This window comes from Ambystoma mexicanum, chromosome 7p (assembly GCF_040938575.1).
Source record: "Ambystoma mexicanum isolate Mex_15411 chromosome 7p, UKY_AmexF1_1, whole genome shotgun sequence".
NCBI lineage: Eukaryota > Metazoa > Chordata > Amphibia > Caudata > Ambystomatidae > Ambystoma > Ambystoma mexicanum.
The window spans coordinates 822,059,556-822,082,155 of NC_090939.1; the positions used below are offsets into that span (position 1 = coordinate 822,059,556).

The window sequence follows — 22,600 nt, forward strand, 5'->3', positions numbered from 1 at the left end:
CATAGCCGCCATTGTGGACATGACACAGGCTGACCTTGTCAGCATGATAGATAGCCCAACCGCCATCCCACCCCTACTGAAGGTGGTGTCTGTACTCCACTTCCTGGCCACAGGCACCTACCAGCACACAGTCGGACAGTTGCATGGCATTTCTCAGCCACTGTTCTCACGGACACTATTGCAAGTGCTCGATGCCCTCCTGCAGCACGCAGACGACTACATCTCTCTACCACGCTCGGAGCAGGAAATAACCAACACAAAAGTGGGATTCCATGCACTTGCCGGCATACCGGGTTGCATTGGTGCCATCGACTGCACCCATGTTGAATTGGTCGTCCCACATGCCATGGAGGCCCAGTACCGCAACCGAAAACAATTTCATTCCCTGAATGTACAGATGGTGTGTGACTCCAACAGGATCATTACACATTGTTGTGCCCGATTCCCTGGATCAACCCATGATTCTATGGTCTTGAGGAACTCTACAATACCACGCTACATGGAGCGACACGCAGGGAACAGATCCTGGCTACTCGGTGAGTCTCATTACATGCATGATGATGTGGGGTATGTGAATTGTCAATGACCTGCCAGGAAGGGGGGGGGGGGTGTGCGTACGTATCAATGGCATTCCACATCATACGTTTCTCGTCCACATACAGGTGATGCTGGATATCCACTGAAGAGATGGCTCCTCACACCAGTCCGGAACCCACGGGACCAGCATGAGGAGGACTACAACCATGCCCACTCACGTACCCGTGTAGTCATTGAACAGGCATTCGGCCTACTGAAGACCGTTTCGTCAGCATCTCATTGATGTATGCTTCTAGCACTCACGCCTGGTGGCTGATACATGGACACGGGACTCGTGGCACTGCGTGTGTCTGGGACATGCACAATATGGACTGTACGCCTATGATGGCCTCGTACACAAAGATCAATGTCCACACTTCTCATTGGTTGATCGTGCACTTTTTATGGCATATGTGATATCATGTTGAACACCCTATCGACCCGCCACCCAAGTGAGCCCAACACACCCCCTCCACCCTCCTACCTCCCCCCCGAACACCAGTGTCCAAAGATGCTCATTGTCAGTGGGCTGTCGCTATTGCATGCCCCCTCTGCGGGTATCAGGGGCACCCCTGCCTGTGGAGCGCAGGTTCCTTCCAGATCTACGTTGGGGGCTGCCCTGGACGGAACTTGCAACGGATGATGTGTCTGCCTGCTCACGTCCATGCATGTCCCTAAGGGTTTGCGAGAGCTCAGTGAGCACACGGCGCACTGCGGCAAGTTCGGCACATACGTCTTTGGACGTCGCATGCAGTTCCCCCCTCAGGCTCTCGGTGCTACTCTCCATTTGGACTCTCAGGCTCTCGGTGCTACTCTCAATTTGTGCCCTTAGCGTCTCTGTACCTCTCTCCATTTCTGCCCTAAGTGTCTCTGTTGATGTTTCTATGTCTGCCTTGGTGCCCCCACATTCATCGGCATGGCCCTTGAGGAGTGTGGCCATTTGCTGCTGTTGGTCGATTAACTTGTCGAGGGACTGTTGCCTCTGCTGGGCCATGGCCATTTGCGGTGGTGTCACAGAGGGGCTGTTGTCCTCATGTTGCCTTGCCACAGGGCTTGTGGGGGATGGCCAGTCGTCGTCTTGTGGCTGCACCTGCGTGGTATCCTCATGTTGTACGGGATGGGACAGACAGGGGGATTGGGACAGGTCATGGATGGATCTGACCTCGACATCCCCGTCTTCTGTGTCCGAGCATGCTGCCATCAATGGGGTGTCACCTATGGTGCTGCTGCCACCAGAGGCAGTGCCTTCTGTGGCATCCATTGGGGGGACCTGTGGTGGTGGTGTTGTGGCCATGCTGGCTGCTGGGGTGCCTGTTGATGTTCCCTCCTCTGTGCTGCCACCTGATTTGTGCTGCTGCCGTGTCTTGATGCGTGCAGCTGAGGTGGAGGGTCTCTGGCCGTTGGTCTTGGCCCTCTTTGCAGGTGTGCTGGTAGGGGTGTCCTGTAGCTCGTCGTTTGGATCGGACCCTTTGGTGGAGTAAAGGAGGGCGAGGGTTATTGATGGGTCAGTGGGAATTGGAATGGCATTGTATCACATGCATTGGGGTGGTACCTGAGGGTGATTTGGGTCGGGGTCTTGGAGGTGCTTTGATTTGTGTGTGGAGTGAGGGTGCAGTTGTTTGGCAGCCTGCAGTTAGGGTGTGCCTGCTGCACGTGTAGTGCGTGTATTAGGGGTTTTTAATTATTTATGTATTTATTGTGGGTTTTGACGTGCGCTTTCAGGCCGATGTGTGTGGACGTTCTCCTGGACATGTGTTTCTGTTGCACTATGTGGACGCATGGTACTTCACATGGTTGGACTTTGTGGATTTGGCATTGTTTTATCTGGCCCACCTACCTGAATCTTCGGATGTCTGCACTCCTTTCTCCATCCCTCCGACTCCCTCTATGCTCTCCATTCCGATGGTGGAGGCACAGATTTCTTCCCAGGGGGTCAACTTGATGGGTGATTCAGGACCTCCCCCGGTGGCTGTGGCAATGTTGCGGTTGGCAGAGAGTATGCTGCGGACGCGTATCCGCAGGTCGTCCCATCGCTTGCGGCATTGCTGTGGGGTGCGGGGTGCGGTCCCCACCGCACTTACCCGCTGTGCCACCAGAGCCCATATGGCCTTCTTGTTTGCAAGTGCCGTCCTGGTCATTTGCGTGGAGAAGACGACGGCAGCATTCTCCTGGAGGGTCTCTGTTAGCACGGTGAGTTCCTCACGGGAGAAGTGGACCTGCCGCTTGCGGTCGCACGCTTTCTTCGCTACTTTTCCCATTTTTCTTGGTTTCGCTAGGGTGGTTGACGGGTTGGGGTGTGTTTCAGGGTAGTGATTTTAGTGGTTGTGTGGTTTTGGTGTTTTTATAGGTGTACGCCGGGATGTTTCCCGTTCCGGGCCCATGTTTTAACTTCCGTTTCCGTATATTTCCGGGCACCGTACTTTCCGGTAGGCGCACACTGCGGTGACCGCTAAGAGGGGTGGCGGTATTGCACCTAGGGCGCCATACGGCGGCGGTGTGGGCCGTTTTGGGGTCATTTCCGCCATCGCGGACTTTGCACTTCCGCCGTGGCGTGGTGCTCGTGCCCGATGGGTCGGAATGGGCCGCACTTTGCTCCTTCGTACAATGGCGGAAACGCTATTTACGCTGTGGCGCTCCGGTCAGTCGCTTTCCGCAAGGGTCGTAATTGAGTATTACATTACGTTCAAATGGTGACACATATTGCATACTTCGTTCATTCCTCCTGGGATAATTAATTCCATCTTTCTATCCAGAAGGTTTCTCTCTGGTCGTGAAGTTTTGGCATATTGTATCCTCCTTATCTTTTTTCAATGGTTTCTAATATTTGGAATTTCATTTGAGATATGTGATGTCTGGCTTTGAGAAAGTGCGTTGTGATGGGGTATCTGGTATTTCCTAATTAATGCGTCAGTGGTCCTTTCATCTAAAGGAAGATACAACTACTCTCACTATTCACACACATTTTGTCGTTTATGTGGAAACTTGGTATCTGAAACAGTGTCTCACTTGATAACAGAATGTGAAAGCTTAGACTCACTACGCAAGAAGTTTTTCAAAGCATATGACAATGCGACCACTATTAATGAAATACCCTCTTTATGGTTGGCTTTTATTCAGGGAATATATACAAATTTAATATATTTTATTGTTTGATTTTACATGCATTTAGTTGAAATGTTTAAATGTCTTTATTAAGTTTTGATCATTCCGTGGCTTTCCTGTGAATCATGAAATTGTTTGTATATGATCTGTATGTTATGTGTTATACAAAGCCTTGTTGCTACATGTATATCAAATAAAAGAAATTGAAATTGAATTAATTACATTCAAATGGTGATATATATTGCATTCTTCGTTCATTCCTCCTGGGTGTAATTAATTCATTCTTTCTATCCAGAAGGTTTCTCTCTGGTCCTGAAGTTTTGGCATATTGTATCCTCCTTCTCTTTCATCAATAGTTTCTAATATTTGGAATTTCATTTGAGATATGTGATGTCTGGCTTCGACAAAGTGTGTTGTGGCGGGGGATCTGGTATTTCCTATCCTGATGTTTGATCGATGCTCATTCCATCGTAGTTTAGCTTCCTTGTGGATTGCCAAACGTAGTATTTCCCACAGGGGCACTTTATGGTGTAGATGATGTTGCTGTCACATGTGGACCAAACGTTCAAACAGTCAGATGTGCTCACTCTACCAGTATCTTTTACTAAACTACAGTCAATGAACAAGGAATTGTGCATAAAAAGTAGAGAACTCAACTTGTGCCTGTTGGGAGTAGAAGAATTACAAGAGAAAGAGAAGTATATGATACATTTTGTTGTCAATATCTTATCAGATATGCTTGCGAAAGGGACAGTATATATTACTGATTTGGATGGTGCATACAGAGTGGGGAAAACAACAGCGGAACAACTACCAAAGATTATGTTCACGCTTACAAGACTCAGCACAAAGGAGAGATTTCTCCAAATGGCAAGGTAAAAAGGGACTGTGATGTTACGGGGCTGCCACAATTTCTCCAGACTTTCCTAAATAAGTTTTCAAAAAAAGGAAATGCTTCATGGATGCCAAAGCCCTTGCAAGACAACTAAACAGAAAGGCAATGTTAAAGAAAACAGCAATTTTGAGACTGTTCCTGTCTGAAGGAGTTAAACGCACGGAAGACACCCAAGGAGCCAGTGAGATGGCTGAAAACCCTTTGCTAGACACAATGGAATATTTTATTTTATTTTGCAACATTAGTAAATCTGAAATAATGTATTTATTTATTTATTGATTGTAATATTAATAATAATTAGCTTTTGGTTAAGATGTAAAAGTAAACACGACGAACAGTACCGTTAACGGATGTCTCTTGTGGAATCCAAGCAAGAGATGTTCCTGTCATTTCTGGGGAAAGAAGGTCATGTAATACAATGTTATAAGGTCCTTTGCTCTAACTCTGCATATGCACTGAAAGCCAAGGCAAACAAAAACAGACGAGAAGGAATATGTTGGAGACACAAGCAAACTTAAATCTAGAGATGGTCATCTGCTTCCTAGCTCTCCTCGTTCCCCACAAGAAATTATTTTATGTATCCATGTATGGGTTCTGTAAGGAAGACATGGTATCAAGATAAAACAGACACAAGTGAGAACAGTTCCAGGGTGTTTATTAAAGGGGAGGTGCACCGGGAGGCAAAGCCGTGGAGCGAAGGCCTGGAGACAAGGCCAGCACCCCTCTGTGCAGCTCCGCTGCGAGGGACTGCCAGCACGACCCCCCGCACACCCGCCGCCCTCCCAGCTGACTTCATGATCAGCTTCGGTGCACCGGAGTGCCTGCCGAACAATCCAACAGCTGATCGATCCCACGAGGCTACAGGAGCCTCCAATATGGCCCCCACGGTCACCGCAGCAACCAACACAACAAGGAAGCCGGATTGGCTCTGCTCCACTCCCCGTCCCTCCCCTCCTGCTTTAAATGGATGGGAGGTGCACCGGGAGGCGAAGCCGTGGAGCGAAGGCCTGGAGACAAGGCCAGCATCCCTCTTTGCAGCTCTTCGCTGCTCATCGCCATCCGCCAAGACCGACCGGCAATCACTGTCTAGAGGTAAGAGGATCCATGCATCCCCTCCCACCCTGCTCCTCACAGCTGATTCTAGATGCGATAGGCTACGCACACGCACTTTCTAACCCCCACACAGAATTGTGCCACAACCCACAAGCATTCGGAATACTCGCCTACCCTCGAGACCCAATGCCACCTCCAGATCGTCTGCCACAGGTACGCTCCCGCGCACCAGATCCCTTTGTACCTCTCTCCAGACGAACAACCCCCAAGGCCCCCACCCCTCACCCAGCACAGCCATTAGATCTGTATCGAGGGCACCAGACAAAAAAACTAGAGCTAAACCTCTTGCACCCCCTAAGGTCAGATCTGAGGTCTACAAAACAGCGACCTTAATGCCTGTGACTCCTGATAATGGGACCCCCACGATTGCCAATTCTTCTACCTCACCAGTCGAATGTATTGATGTACCTGCCACTGTTACCATGCCTATGACCCCTGAAAATGGGACCCCCACTATTGCCAATTATTCTACCTCACCAGTTGAATGTATTGATGTACTTGCCACTGTTACCATGCCTATGACCCCTGAAAATGGGACCCCCAATATTGCCAATTCTTCTACCTCACCAGTTGAATGTATTGATGTACCTGCCACTGTTACCATGCCTATGACCCCTGAAAATGGGACCCCCGCTATTGCCAATTCTTCTACCTCACCAGTTGAATGTATTGATGTACTTGCCACTGTTACCATGCCTAGGACCCCTGAAAATGGGACCCCCGCTATTGCCAATTCTTCTACCTCACCAGTTGAATGTATTGATGTACTTGCCACTGTTACCATGCCTAGGACCCCTGAAAATGGGACCCCCGCTATTGCTAATTCTTCTACCTCACCAATTGAATGTATTGATTCACCAATTGAATGTATTGATGTACCTGCCACTGTTACCATGCCTATGACCCCTGAAAATGGGACCCCCACTATTGCCAATTCTTCTACCTCATCAGTTGAATGTATTGATGTACCTGCCTCTGTTACCATGCCTGTGAGCCCGGACACTACAGCCCCCCCACCAGATGCCACCCCCCTCACCCCCCATCTCAAATGTGCCCTGATTAACGCCCGTTCCGTCAATGCCCATGCCCTGGATATCCATGACCTCATCACCACGAACAACCTAGACATCCTCATGGTCACCGAAACGTGGCTGCATGAAGCCTCAGGCCTTGCGCTCTTCCTTGCACTCCCACCTAGCTACACTGTCATTAGGCAAGACCGGCCCACCAAAGGTGGTGGAGTTGCAATCATAGCCAAAGACTCAACATCAGAAAAAATGACAAAACTACGAACGACATCAATGACTACCTCCAAATTAAACTCTCCACCTCCCACCACTGCACCATTACACTTCATCTGGTCTACCGGCCACCCGGCCCCATAGGAGACTTCCAATCCACTATCACTCACCTTTTGGCAGACAACCTAAAGAAATCTACCAAAGCGATCCTCCTCAGTGATGTCACCTTGGTCTTAATGACCCCAAGGATCCTGATTCCAAAGCACTCAACTCGGCCCTTGAAACTCTGGGTTTCTTCAACACTGTCACAGACCCTACCCCCTCATTGGGCAGGACACTTGACTGGATTGCTCAGCACAACTGCCCTCTAACAATCACTGGCAACTCCCCCCCACTATGGTCTGACCACCACACCATTACCTTCAACATCCCCACCTCCTCCCCCCCCACATCACCCCCCCCACCCTCTACCTCCCGCCCTCACCAGAAGCACCTGCCTCCTCACCAAAGAAAGACTTCTACCATTCCTCCAGGTTCCTGCCTTCAGATCTCCCTTCTCCAATGACCCAGAAACCCTGGCGCAAAACTACAACAAGGCTATATCGGCAGCAATCAACTCCATTGCTCCTCTCAAACCTCGGAAGTCCAAACCCACAAGCCACACCAACACCTGGTTCAGCCCAGACCTACTCAAACTCCGGACGAACAAACGCTCTGCCCTTGTGCGTTGGCAAACCTCCCAAGATGACAAAGACAAACTTGACTTGAAAACCCGCTCAAAAAAGCCATCATTCAAGCAAAATCCAAATCATTCGAAGCCAGAATAACCGAAGCCAATTCCAACACCAAAGAAATGTTTACCATATTCAGGGAACTTGAAACCCCTACCCCTACCCCTACACCCCAGAACTTCACTAAAGACAAAGCCTGGTGCGACGGCATCCAAACTGCCATGCGCAACAAACTAGACCTCCTTCAAGCCAAAATCTTGAACTCCAGACTCTCTCTGCCCACCCCCCTACTCCCGCCCCCCCCTCTCTCTAGATGCCTCCCCCACCTTCTCCTTCAAAACCATCCAGGAGAAAGACATCATTACCCTAATGAAAGGCATCAAACCCTCCAACAGCCTTTGTAAACGCATCCTTCACTACAGGTATAGTACCCTCCTCCCTCAAAGAAGCATGGGTCAGGCCTCTCATAAAGAAACCCACACTTGACCCCACCGCACCTAACAACTACAGACCCATCACCACCGTCCCCTTCCTCCTTAAAATTCTGGACATAGCAGCCTATCTGCAAGTCCAACACTTCATCGAAGAGAACCAATTCCTAGGCCTGAGACAATCTGGGTTCCGCCCAAAACACGGAACCGAGACCGCCTTACTGGATTTAAAAAAACAGATGGATGATGCCAGAGACCTGGGCAAACCTGTCCTGCTCCTCCTCCTCGATCTCTCTGCTGCGTTTGACCTAGTGGATCACGACGTTTTATGCCACCACCTCACCTCCACTGCAAATTTTTCAGCCCATGCTAGTGCTTGGATCACTTCCTTCCTACATGGAAGGACCATGCAGGTCTTCTCTGATCTAGCTACTGCATCCCAAACCATTATGCTGTGTGGGGTCCCACAAGGCTCCTGCCTCTCTCCCACCCTCTACAATATATTCACTCGCCCCCTCTTCCTCATCCTTGACGCCATGGGGATCTCATACACTAATTACATGGACGACACGCAGATCCTCGCCATGGGGATCTCATACACTAATTACATGGACGACACGCAGATCCTCGTGACCCTGACAGGCGACTATGAGACTGACTCCAAGACCCTCAACACCATCTATAACGCAATCCAAACCTGGAGGGCTGCCAACAGCCTCTGTCTCAACTCTGACAAAACTGAACTCCTACTTGTAGGCTCCCCCGACACCCTAAAGAAACTTGACGTGCAGTTCTCCCACTTCACCATTGACTCTATCATAATTCCAGTATCTGAGTCAGTGAAAACCCTAGGCGTCTACCTGGACTCCAATCTGTCCATGACCAGACAGGTGAACGCCATTGCCTCCTCAGCTGCCTACCAGGCCAAACTCCTCAATGCAGTTAGACCCTACCTCTCCAGTGACACCTGCACAAACATAGCTAGGGCTATCACGGGGTCACGGCTGGGCTACTGCAATGTCCTCTTCCTAGGGACCTCCACAAAAAACCTTGAGAAACTGCAAGTCACTCAAAACAACTCTCCGCGCAGCACAAGGCATCTCCAAAAAAGAGCATATATCTACTGCCAGAAGAGCCTCCCACTGGCTACCTATAAAAGAGAGGATCATCTTCAAAACCTTGACCCTCACCCACAATTGCATCCACTCTGCAGAACCAGCCTACCTGGCACAAAGGATCCTCCCAGCCATGTCCTCAAGACCAACCAGGACCCCCTACACCAACCTACTCACTGTACCCAGGGTAAAAAAAGCAAGAGCAGTGGATGGCAGCTTCCCCTACCTTGCGGCCCTACACTGGAATGCCCTCCCCACTGCCCTGCGAGCTGAACCTTCTCTGACCACCTTCCGCAAAACCTTGAAAACCACCCTGTTTGCTTGATTCTCTACCGTCTCTCATGTACACCCGCCATATGTATACCTGACCTGTGTACGCCTCTATGCATATTATATGTTACGCCTATGTACCCAATCTGTAACTTATACATAATGTAACTAAGTTGTCTGCAAGTAACAGCGCCACAATGCCCTTGGGCTGCCTGCGCGCTATACAAATGTAAAAAATAAAAAATGAAATAAAATAAAAACTGTAAAAATGGGTGAGATAAATGCCTAATCTAAACCTAAATCTAAGATGGGAGAAAGCTACAACCATCAAATAATAATAAGGCAGTCCTGGTGTGGTCTTGCCAAATAAAAAGGGCCTCTACTAAATAAAACAATTGCCAATCCTTACTGCTAAGTTACAAAAGAGTGTGAGATAGTGTTCACAAGAAAAGAAAGAAGTTTTCACAAAATGATGAGTCAGTATGTTATAGCTGGGGTCTTCCTTCCCCACATTTTTAGCACGGGACAAGGCGGGACTCTCGAGCACAGCACACTCCTGGGCCTTTCCAGCATGAGCTTTCAGTTCTTTTAAACGATATCAGAACCTTCTGTGGCCAATTCTCTTCTCATGCAAAGTCTCTTGCCTCAGAGGGCCTGATGAACCAAAACAACAAACAAAAGTTCAGTTTTAGTTATCTTCACGTCGGGTGATTTCTCTTCACCCTTGGATCCCCCTCAACTGGGCTCCGATCCATCTTGCAACGTTGGCCTCCCTCAGTTGGGTTCACTATGGCCTTTCACTCAAAATATCAGCAATTTGTAACATTCAAGAATCTCAATGTCTTTTTAAACAATCATTCTCTGTGCACATCCCTCAGCCGGGTTCACATTTGTCATCACAATGTTCACGGGCGTATCATGGTTCACCCTGATTCACAGGCATCTATCAGCCAGGTTCACATGTGCCAATTATCACAACTCTCTTAGTTTTCACCATGTGTCAAAAACTTTCGACTGTACGAGGGATTTTACTTGGCCCTCATGTGACCACGTTGACACTACACAGGGCCTCTCGTAAGGCCTCTTGGTCTTTCTAGTTTTGTTAGCCAAAATGTTCTTAGTTCAATACTTCCCTTCCATTCAGCAGAGGAATACCAGATAGAATCCTTCGAATGAGCACCCACGTGGTGCCGGACCACTCTATGCCTGGTTCCAACTTCACTCACAAAAGACTGTTGTCTATTATCTTCTTTCAGTAAATATAATGTTGCCACTGCGACCTTGGGCTCTGGGCTCAACACAGTCCGGTCCACTATCAGTTTCTATCGATTCCCCGGCTGTGTTGAACTAGTTGGTGTTTCCTTTGTCACTGGAGTTAAGGACAGTATCACAATGACAACCTTTTCTCCCCGCCTTCGCAATTAGTGCAGGAGGGTTTCACGTACCGCTGACATCTGATACGCCACACCTCAGCTGTGATTCCCGGTCTTACGTTTTCTTGCACAGAGTCTTTGTGGGTCTGGGTTGAAAAGGGCAAGGGCAATTCCCTCCTGGTCGTTCTTTCAGATCTCTCTGCCTTTCTCCTCCGTTTGAACTGCCATCCCAGAATGGCGGCCTCCTTGTTTGTTCGACCTTGCTCAAAGTGTGCTCTCATGCTCGGCCTTTTATCCCAATGGGGAAGGGAGAAGGCCGTCAGATGTGTGTAGTTATTATCAATTGCCTGACTCTGCTTGACTCTTGTGTTGGAACATGTCAGTTAAACAGCCCTGGTGTTAGTCTGTTGTCTTTCACGGTGTAAGAAAGTGTTTGTGTCGGAAAGGGGGTGAGAGGTAGAGCTTCTGAATGTCCTACGGGTAAGATGGGGAAAACGTGTTATAGGGAAGGGGTACCGCATCTCAATTGTCAGTGTCCCACTTCCACTCACCAAGGAGCCCCCCATCCAGGTGATCCTCCCGCACTGGTCCACCCTCAGGAACTGGATCCAATAGCGATGGCCATGTCCTGGCCACCTGGATGACAGATCCCCGGGGACTAGCGGGTGGGGCACCTTCAGGTTTCTCAAAGTTCTAAGCACAAACCGTACATCGCTTTGCCCATTTTTCAGAAGATACTATGTCATTGTTGCAGCATTGGTGGGGCATTCTTTTTGCATGGACATACATAACGTGATTATTAAATACTCCACTCTTATATTAATGTAATTGTACATTATATGGAGCCATGGGGATAGGAAATGCATGAAATATTGTCACGATCTGATCAGTGACTGGAATGGAATAGACCCAAAGCATGCAAATCTACTCTTGCCCCTTGTGTTGCATGGTAAGGCCTATTGTGGGGATGGAATCATTACAATTATATTTATTGCAACATTGCAATATTATAAGCACTTAGTGGGTGAAGTACACTGATATGGGCCTTAGCTTATAATACAGAGTTTAATATATATACCTAATAGACAGTCATTTTGCAACCATACAGCTATGTTTTGGGACTAGTTGTATGGAAATGGGATTTTTATTAACGTATCCTTATTTCATTGTTTCATCTGCTTCCGATTGGATATTACATCCTTATTCCTCACATGCAAGGATGCAATATATCCCTATGTTTGCACACGTTTGCACATAGCATAGATACAATCCCAATGGGTTATACGCACATATACTATATCGCTTGGACCATTGTAATGTTAGTGCAAAAGGTCGTGACCACTTGCTATCAGGAGTCTGTCATTGAATGTCATGAGGGCATTCTTTTTTGCAGGGACATGCGTACATGGAATTTGTAATACTCCATCCTTATATACATGAATGTAATTAATTGTGTAATGCAAATTAGGAACAGTGGTTTGGAAATTGTTTTTTTATTAATTTATTTGTATTTAATTGTTTTTATTGGATTAGCAGAGGTGCTCCCTAATTAAAAGGAGAGCTAGGCTCTCATGTAATAGTTGTTTCTTATTCTTATTTATCTAGTTCACTTACACCTGTGTTATAGTATAATATGGCATCAGAGGACAGTGTGTTAATAAAAAAGTATCAGAGAGAACCATATACACTGTGAAGAATGGTTTAAAATTGTGTCTTCGAATGTTAACGGCCTAAATAACCCCATAAAACCCCATAAAAAGGACAAAAATCCTGATCTACCTAGGAAAGCTAAGGACAGATATTGTCCTGATACAGGAGACGCATCTAACTAGGGCAGAGTCTGTTGAAATCTGCAGAATGTAGATTGGTCAGGTTTTCGCCTCAGTATATAACTCTCAATCAAGGGGAATAGTGATATTACTGCCGAAAAATAGCCCTGCATCGGGGATCTCAAGGAGGGATGAGTGTTGGTTGCACAGCTTAAAGTGCAAGAAGCAATGATAACAATTTGTAACTTTTACTCACCATCAGTCAATGCTGAATTGTTTTTTAATGACTTGGGACGGCTATTGCAAGTTAACACAACTGGTAACAGTATACTTGCGGGTAATTCAACGAGGTTCTTGATCCATTATCAGACAGAAGTGGAGGATGAAACCGTCACAATTAAAACAATTCTGGTCCCAGGACACTCAAAAATGTGGTCGAAGAATTTAAATGGCAAGACACCTGGTGGCTTGAACATCCAACAGACAGAGATTAGAGTTTTCACTTAGGGGACGATGATTTTTTTTTACTCTAGAATAGACTTCATATTGACCTATGTTTGGGACGATGCGGATAATGAAATAGGCACTATTCGTCTTTCAGACCATGCCCAATTGGATTGGTCAGAACATTTGACTATGTAATTAAGAGATCTGTATATTGGAAAACGAACACTAGTCTTCTGGAGAAAGATGAAGTCAGGGAACATGTTATTGAAGAAGCTGAAGCGTTCATAGACATTAAAAGAAAAGGAGGTATGGACGATAGAACTGTTTAAGAGACATTCAACCGCTATATTGGAGGTCTCCTTAAACGATTATCAAGCAAGGCAAATCTGTATGCGATATAGAAACAAGAGGGCTTGAAGAAGATATCAAATGCTTGGAAAATAATAATTATGCTTGTAACTATGAAGATCGGAGAAGAGAACTTGTTCACCAAAAATACAAATTCAATACATTGTTAACAGGTAAGGCAGAATTTTCATTGTTTGGAACACGATGTACATACTATGAGGATGGTTAAAAATGTAGCAGACTTTTGGCCCATCGCTCAAAATAATTAAAAATGAAAAGTTTATTTGCACAATAAGGAGGAATGATGGAAAAATTTCATACAATTGTGCAATTATCAACAACGCATTTAAGGAATTTTACAAGAAGCTTTGCACGACTGAAAATGTTAACAAAGCCATGAATGAGTTCCTGAGAAGATTAAAAATGCCTAAACTAATGCAATCAGAAAAAGAGGGATTAGAGAAATAAATATCAATTGAGGAACTCATTAAAGTGGTTAATGCTCTGTACACAGGGAAATGTCCGGTACCTGATGGCTTTCCATTGGAATTCTACAGGATCATGCCAGTGGCAGTATTTGATGGGATGAAAGGCATGTACGACTCATCACTACAACAAAATATGTCACTGGGCTCTCTACGTCAGGTGATGATTACATTAATTTAAAAAAAGGGTAAAGACGAGACACACCTCAGTGGTTTCAGACCCTTAAGCCTGATAAATAATGATTGTAAGATTTTAGTGAAGGTGATGGCAAGAAGACTAGAAGAGAACCTACTGAGATTCATTGACGAAAACCAAGCAGGTTTTGTGAAAGGTTGCCACTCAATTAATAATTTGCAAAGGTTGATACTTACAATATCAGAAGGACAGGAAATGAACTCACCAATAGCAGCTTTATCTCTAGCGCAGAGAAAGCTTTTGATTGGATTGAATGGAACTTTCTGTTCAAATTAATGGAGAAGCTGGATTTTAGTCAATCTTATCTAGATTGGATCAAGCTTTTATACAAGGAACCATCTGCTTCTGTGGTCACGAATGGCACATGTTTCTGCCCTTTCACTACTAGCCGCAGAAAAATACGGGGATGCCCTCTCTAACCATTATTTGTTCTAGCAATGGAACCACAAGCTGCAATTTTAAGAGGAAATAAGAATGTAAATGAAGGGGTGGAATAGAGAGTTTGGTTATATGCTGACGATTTATTGCTGGTACTCATCGACCTAAAAAGCTCAATGGCAACTTTAATGGAAAGGATCAGCATATATGGTAAAGTCACTAGCTATAAAATCAACTGGTCAAAGTAGGAAGCTTTACCCATAACGTGGCAATGCCACAAAGAAGACATAGTTCAGTATGGTTTCTACTGGTGTCCAGTTAGAATGAGATATCTATTTGGCTGACACATAACATGGGCGAGAAGGTGAAGACTAACATGTCTGAGGCCATTAATAGTCTGAAAGTAGAATCGGGAAGATGGTCAGCTCTAAATCTATCGCCTTGGGGCAAGGTAAACGAACTGAAAACAATAGCAACACCAAAAATTCCTATAGCTGGGAAATTCTGATATCCTAGAAATGATACCACTTTCACTAGAGAAACAGGTGTTTAAAGAGTTGGATAGTTTGTTTCAGATGTTTCTTTGGGACAAGAAACCACAGAGATTGGTTTTGCGGAACTTACAATTACCGGGCGAGAAAGGAGGTCTAGGGGTACCAACTACAATCTGGCTTTCACGGCTCAACCTTTACTTACATTCTGGTCTGATAGACCCAATGAATGGTTGAAAGCTGAACCAAACACAAAGGGATCATTAGAACCCTTGTTAAACACAATCACACAAAAGACAGACGACCACAATGAGTTGACTGAGTTTATTAGAAAATGCTGGAGGGGACGGTCAGGGCTACTAGATTGCAACCCGTAGACGGATAAAAAGACATCTATCTATATGGTTTAACCCTAAATTACTGAGAATAATAAAATACTTTATTGGCCCTGCTGGCAATTATATTGGGTGTGTTTTCTTGATGACTTGGTAGAACATGGGCAATGGATTTTGTTTGGTACACTTTAAAAAGGACAGAGGATGGAGGTGTGTTAATTTGGCCAATATAGAAACTTTAAAAATGTTATTAAGAAAGTTTGTAACTTGGATGAAGAACTGAGAACCCCGAAACACCCATGGGATGTTTTGATTTTATGTCATTTCATGTACAGATTTTTTTTCGATGAGTTTTTAACGAATATTTTTGACAAAAACACGAATTGAAATGTATTTATATTTATTTTTGGAGGGGTTGTCCCCAACCCCCATCCCCTTTTGTTTTTTCTCTATTCCCGACCCCCCCCCCTTATATACACTTTCCCACAGCACCCCCCTATATTTCTCTATGAGTTTTTTGCATTGAAAAAGTTTCATTAAAAAACTAATTGAAAATAAATCAGTCAATGAAAGGACGTTGTACCATATTTTAATGCAATTGGAGAGTCGAGGTCACCTAGACGCAGCAGTATAGTCACTACTTCAGAATGTGAGACCGATTAACAAGCTTTTATACAAGGAACCATCTGCTTCTGTGGTCACGAATGGCACATGTTTCTGCCCTTTCACTACTAGCCGCAGAAAAATACGGGGATGCCCTCTCTAACCATTATTTGTTCTAGCAATGGAACCACAAGCTGCAATTTTAAGAGGAAATAAGAATGTAAATGAAGGGGTGGAATAGAGAGTTTGGTTAAAAGGATTAGGAAATGAAGTCAGTGAAGGGGAATTAAGTAATTTCTGTGAAATATCAAAATGACTTCCCTTAACCTGAGTGACAGAGCAAGGCAGATAAAGTTACTAAGCGGGGTTTTCTGGGCTCCTCAGATATTAAAAGAGAGGGGTATGAGTGATTCAGATGAATGTTGGGGTTACAGACACAGGCTCTGACTCACAGCAAGGAGACTTCTCATACTCTCAGAAATGTTGGGTATATACAGCTGCAATGACTGCCAAAAAGTGAATACTGTCTGGCTGGAAGATGACTAAACTTCCAATTCAGGAGGATAGCTCAGGGGCAATGTGCTGCCTTGGAAGCAAGATGACACGGAGCAGGTTCGATCCCCGGGTCCACGCTTGGAAACCTCTGAGTATTAAGCACCTTATAAATAATCTATCATTTCATAACTAAAACAGAGTGGGCACAAGTCCTGTACCTGAAATCTACTCACATTATGGACAGAGAAAATGAAGGGCTTCTTAGGCCATTTATCTGCAGCGACCACCATCTGACAGGATCAGGAAATGCTGTTTTCACATCTGCTTCTGCAGCAACATTTTCTGCGACTCCCTTGTTGGGCACCGCGTTTCGTGCGGAGTACTGTGTGTTTTGGCATGCTGGCACTTCCATTATTTCTTGAAATAGGTGTTCGTTCAACAGAAGTCGTGAATTTGACTGAAAATGAGATTTCTTACAATGTATATTTGTTCATTCGGATTCAATAAATTATCAATTGTCTCAGGAGGATAGCTCAGGGGCAATGTGCTCGCCTTGGAAGCAAGATGACACTGAGCACCACAGGTTCAATCCCCGGGTTTGTACTTTGAAACCTCTGGGTATTAAGCACGTTATAAATAACCTATCATATCATTCAAAAACGATCAGGTTAGCATATGTATCAAACCGCTGTACATATGATATTTATATGTTAGGCACATCACCGGTTTATGATCTGTCTTTAAAATGTCCTTACAGACTCCATTTCGGTGCCATAATCCATCCACCGTTTTAAAAACATTATTTTGATTTTTTCCTGTCATTCCCTTCATCATCTTTTCACTTTTTTCCACCAGTATCATATTTGTGAAGATATATAGGATATTTTTTCTCAAAATGCAAAATGATTTCGTTTGGTGATTTCCTTTATTTCTGAGTCAGAGCTCACGAGAAGATTTGGGGGAAGCGTTGCTGACAGGAAGGGAAGGTGCACAAACATAGTAGGCATGCGCCTGAGGTGGGAATTGGAAGGGGATATACTCAAAATTAGTGCCCACCTGCCTGCCATTGGAAGGGTCAACGTCTGGGCACATTAGTCCTTATAAGTGCTGGATACCCATAGCCATGGGTAAACCATTTATTCAGGCTGGCTTGATTAGAAAACAGATGAAGCCAACACGTGCTGTAAAGCATTCTTTATCTCGCAATGTCTCACTCTGTGGGGGTCACTACAACTTTGTAGCGGCAAAGGAAAAAGTTTGCCGGTGGGATGGAAGAATTACCTCCACCCTACCAGCAAAATTTAGCTTGTATCACGGGCAATCCCCCCATGGAGCCTAATGGGATTCCATGGGGCTCATTACGAGATTGGCGGTAACCCGCGGGTGCCACCGGGATGGCCCGGGATGTCAGGCGGCAGAAAATGTTGTTGCCCATTCCCGTAGAGTCCCATAGGACTGGGAGTGGGGACACGGAAGCACCAGCACCGTTGCTAAAGTGTTAATTCCGGACCGGCAGACTTGTAATGAGGCCATATGAGACTGAGATTTACCTCCCTTACCGGCACTCATAATACTGAGTACCGGTAACGGTAACACAGTTTGCTGCTATCCTGGCAGAAATACCACCAGGATACCTCTGTCTCTTTTCATTTAGGTGAGAGTCTTGATATCTGGTACACATTTGCTAGAGCCACCCCAGCCGTCGCTGACAGGTGTAAAGCAAGACAAATAAAATCAATATCTTTAGTGCTCGTTATTTTTTTTGAAGCGACTGTTAAGAAAACACACGAAAAAGAAAATTATTTATTTGTACTTAAATTGTGAGCAGGCCGATATTCAAATTTGACAATGTTCATTTCTAATGATCAGTAGTTCCAGTAAATATTTGTCATGATAATAATAATGTTAAACTTATCTGACGATCAAGCACATTATGAAAAAGTAGAATAACGTGTGACATGCCTTACCCATGCCACATTAGCAGTGCAGGTCGTTCCCACTTCTTCCACACAGGTCCTCAATATGCCATAAAGGTGGAGCGGGTGGGCTCAGGTACCCAGGTCAGGAAGGGGTGGGGAGAAATGGACAGCCGGGAGCGAGTGGCAGAAGTAGAACACGATCAGTGCAATGTGAGGAGGGAGAACCCAGGTACAGAGACAGGAATCACAGGTGGGTGAACGGGAGCCACCTTTCAAGAATAAGTTGTGAGAAGTGGGAAGGTTGAAGCGGAGGGGCCTCCCTTGAAAGTGGCAGGTCTTTGAGGGACAGGGCGATCCACTGAGGGTAAGGGCTGCACAGCAAAGGCTACAATGAAAAGACCTGTGCTTCAAATAGCAGAGTGGAAAAGACATGGAAGCGGGATAGCCAGATATATTATTTTCTGAGATAAGGTTATCATTCCAGGATGGTGAGTCTGGGACACTTCTATTGCACTCTCTCGAAATACCCCTATGAAAAACGGGAAGGGGATAAATAACACCAGTGAAGTTTCCAGCCTGATTTGCATAAAATCGACGAATAGTTTGGGAACAGAAGACCTAAAGCAGATCGTTATATTGGACAAATATGTCCGCAATAAAAAGTTGTATTCTTGAATCACTAAGTACATAATGCCTGCTGGGATTGCTGCTCCTTTCATTTTTCACAACACTCACCAAAACACTGAAACTTGTTCAGACAGCCTCAAGACATGACTGTGAGAATAGCATGGCTGCCTCATCAGCCACTTCATTGGAGCCCTCGGGGTTCATCTGACCATATTGTTTCCTTTCCTGGGTATTGGCATAGGTGTTGCTGTGCACATGCCAAGTTCCCGGTGCACAGAAATCCTAAGAAAAGACTCTCCCTTTGAGGGTAAGGAAGGGGTTAATGTAGTTAATTGTGTTTGAGCCGCTGCCGAGTTTGTTTCCCTCTCTTAGCACGCTGACGTTTTCTTGCCCCTCCCTGCACTGCTCTCTTCTCTCTTATCACCCCATCAAACTGTGCTCTCTGGTGGATGCCTGTCAGTAGGCTGTGTGGTTTCAGTGCTTGTCTCCTCTTGCTACAAGTGCCTATGCAAAAGAGTGTCATGAATATGATAATGGCCACAGTGCAATTACTGTTGGGCCTTTTCTCATAACCTCTTGTCTCTGGGGATCCCCTGCAGGTTTACTGTCGGCATTTGGGACCCTAGATGTCATTTGGGGGTTGCCAGGTGTACCAGATGAGCAGATGTGAGAGGCAATGTTTTATTTGGGGGGGTGTTTGCCAGGGATCAGCCCTGGCACTTATTTATGAGCCCCAGCACTTATTGTCTCAGACTCACTTTAATTATGAAGTGGTGATAGTCAGTGCATCCATCAACCACAGTGAGCAGGTGCGAGGTGCAGTGTAACCTACCTCAAATATGTTGACACTGTGAGGAACAGCTATGGGTGGTGGCAGCAGAGGTGGGGAACAGCGCCCTCCCTCCTCCCCCCCGCCCCCGCACCACCAGGCAGTGTCACAGGAGTGTGAGAACATATTTGGGCCCTGGCATTTCTTTTTTTTACAAATTAAGGGGAAATCCATCTCACAGTATCCCCCATTTTCTTTCTGATTGACTGTATGCATTGACATAAATAAGAGGACTCGTCTTCTATAGTGAATCGTCAAGGCAATACTTAACTGTAAGACTTTTGGGGAGCCGGTTTTCATCGGTGTGTAATCTGATTTTAACCTCATACTGGTGCTTCAGCATATCCTCGGTGACGTTGCAATCCCAAGTCAGATTCAATACGCCCAGAGTTTTTCCCATCTTCACCCTTAAATTGCTTGGGAGGAGGTCCCGATTCTCACCTGGAAGCATTTAAAAGAAATATGAGTAATGATGCCATGCAGAGCAGTGAATCTGCAAATACTATTAAAAAAAAAGGGAAACATGTATTTAAAGTGATAAGAGTCATCATTTTGAAAGTTTTACCTGTACTTTAGAAGGAAAGTGGAAAATCGTTGTGAGGGTATTTGAATATACTTATCAAGGGCGCACACATTCAAATGCCGTTTGTTCAGAGGATGCAGCTTTTAATGGCTCAAGTCATGGGATGCACGCACACATCTCTACACTTGCACCAATAATACATGTTTTGATAATCTGTCCAACAGGATCTTTTTTCACAATTATTTGCTCAAAGCAATTCAGGAATGCCCTGGGCATTTCCTACTTGCCACTTCTTTTTTATTGTTTTTATTTTTTATTGGACTGGTTTATACAAACCGTATTCTAAAAAAAGATATAATACAAACTGTAGTTGAAATATTTGAATTATTAAAATGTGTACTAAACAATACTATTAAATATGTACCCCATTTCTTTTTTTAAATGTATTTATTGCCCAGATAAGTACTAAACTTTATACACATCATTTTAAGACAATACAACACCAATATAAGTAGAACAGTTTAGGATCATCACATGTGCAATGTTAAGATCGTCATGTTAAAACCAAATGTAAACATCTTATCGCAGTGATGCACAGAATAAAGTCATGCCCAGCTAAAGTTTGATTCCAAAAGCGTTCATTTGTGAGTGGGTTCACATTGTACACTATTCTTAGAGAGGCACAGCTCCACCCTACTGATGAAGTCCAACCAGGCCGAAACACGTGTCTAGGGTTGCTGTTGGTACTCTTGTTCAGAGGAGAATTGGTCAACATTTCGTTGCTGGACCAAGGGCAAAGACTGATATGTTTTAGATATTACTCCTCTATGAAAGATAATGAGCTAAAGAATCTGGGTAAGACTCTTGTAACCAGGACTAATGTCCCACAGAGGGACTCCCAGGACCCCCCCCCTGTTTTTTTGCATAATTTAAGTAACTTTGTGTCTCACTCTAAGTTACTAGGGTAATCCAGACGTGGAGCTCTTGCTCACTGCTCTTAGAGAGGCAAAGCTCCACCCTACTGATAAGGTCCAATCAGAATGAAACACGTGTCTGGGGTTGCTGTTGATATTCTTTTTCAGAGAATCGCCCAGCATTTCGGTGCTGGACTGCCCCAGGGCAAAGACTGATGTGTTTTGGATATTTCTCCTCTGTGAAAGATAGTGAGCTAAAGAATCTGGGTAAGGCCCTCGTAACTGGGACTAATGTCCGGCAGAGGAACTCCCAGGAGCCCCCTTGTTTTTTTACATACATTTTTCAAACATTTTCATATTTCTAAAGTTCATCAATTAATTTCAACATACTTCAACATTTCACTCTAGCTAGTATAAGAGCCATATGTCTACCACTAAAAATTATTTTCCAAAATCCTCCTTCTACCTCATACCTTATTCTCGGAGCCTAAAGCTAGAGCAAATCCGGAGCTGTTTGGAGCATCTCTGAGAAGCCCTTGAGCAAATCTTTGAGAATTCCACTTGCACATGAGTATCTCCAAGATGCTCTAGAGAGATCGAGAGTTGCTCCAGTTTTAGGCCTTGTGAATAAGACTTGTATTAGCAAGAGACAATCTGAGGGCATCGCCAAGTTTGCTCCTGTGCAAATCTTTGAGAAACTGGCCCATAGAGTGCATATGCACGAACCATGGGATTCATTGCCGCAACAGCAAGGGTGCAATTAAAAAGTGACATGGAATGCAAGCAAATACCCATCACTGCATTATACAATAAATGTTAATGAAAGCAGATTGCAAAAGGCAAAGACATTATAGTAACTGCAGCACATAACCCTGCACAGCAGAAGGCACAGTTTCAAAATCATACAATTCGCCAATAATACCTGACTATCCACAACGAGTACACAAGTACGATACTCTATGCACACAGCATACATGGAAACATAAAACAAGGGCTGATATTCTCATTCACCCTTTACAAATAAGCATTGGGAAGCTGTTTATAGCATCTTCCAGGTTTAGCCAAGAGTGTAGTAAATATGTAGGCCCGTGAGACCCAACATGAGTGAGCGTTTCCAAATCCATAAAGGACTAGACACAGTTAAGGCCACAGTTGTGCCATTTGGACTTTTTTCCATATTTATTATTAATGTCAAGGGTCTGCAAACTTTAATTTTCCTGGTATGTTTGTAACCTTTGAATGTATTATTGTGTATGTAGGGCTTGTTTATGTGATCATGGTGATTTTACGGGTCAGCTTAGGTTGGTGGGCGGATGTGAGCTAGGGTAGGTGAGGGTGAGTGAGGGGAGTGGCAGGGGCCTGGGTGGGGCATAGCAGAGGTGAGCTCTGGTGGG

At 45.1% G+C, this 22,600-nt stretch overlaps 1 protein-coding gene across 1 annotated transcript in view; it reads right to left on the reverse strand.

Moving 5' to 3' along the window:
* LOC138526344 (interleukin-5 receptor subunit alpha-like) overlaps nucleotides 1-22,600 on the reverse strand; it is a 692,931-nt gene that overhangs the window by 340,164 nt on the left and 330,167 nt on the right. Inside the window, exon 3 of the mRNA XM_069636980.1 lies at nucleotides 20,041-20,210. Within this exon, the coding sequence (XP_069493081.1) occupies nucleotides 20,041-20,210 (170 nt within the window). The remainder of the gene's footprint in view (nucleotides 1-20,040; nucleotides 20,211-22,600) is intronic.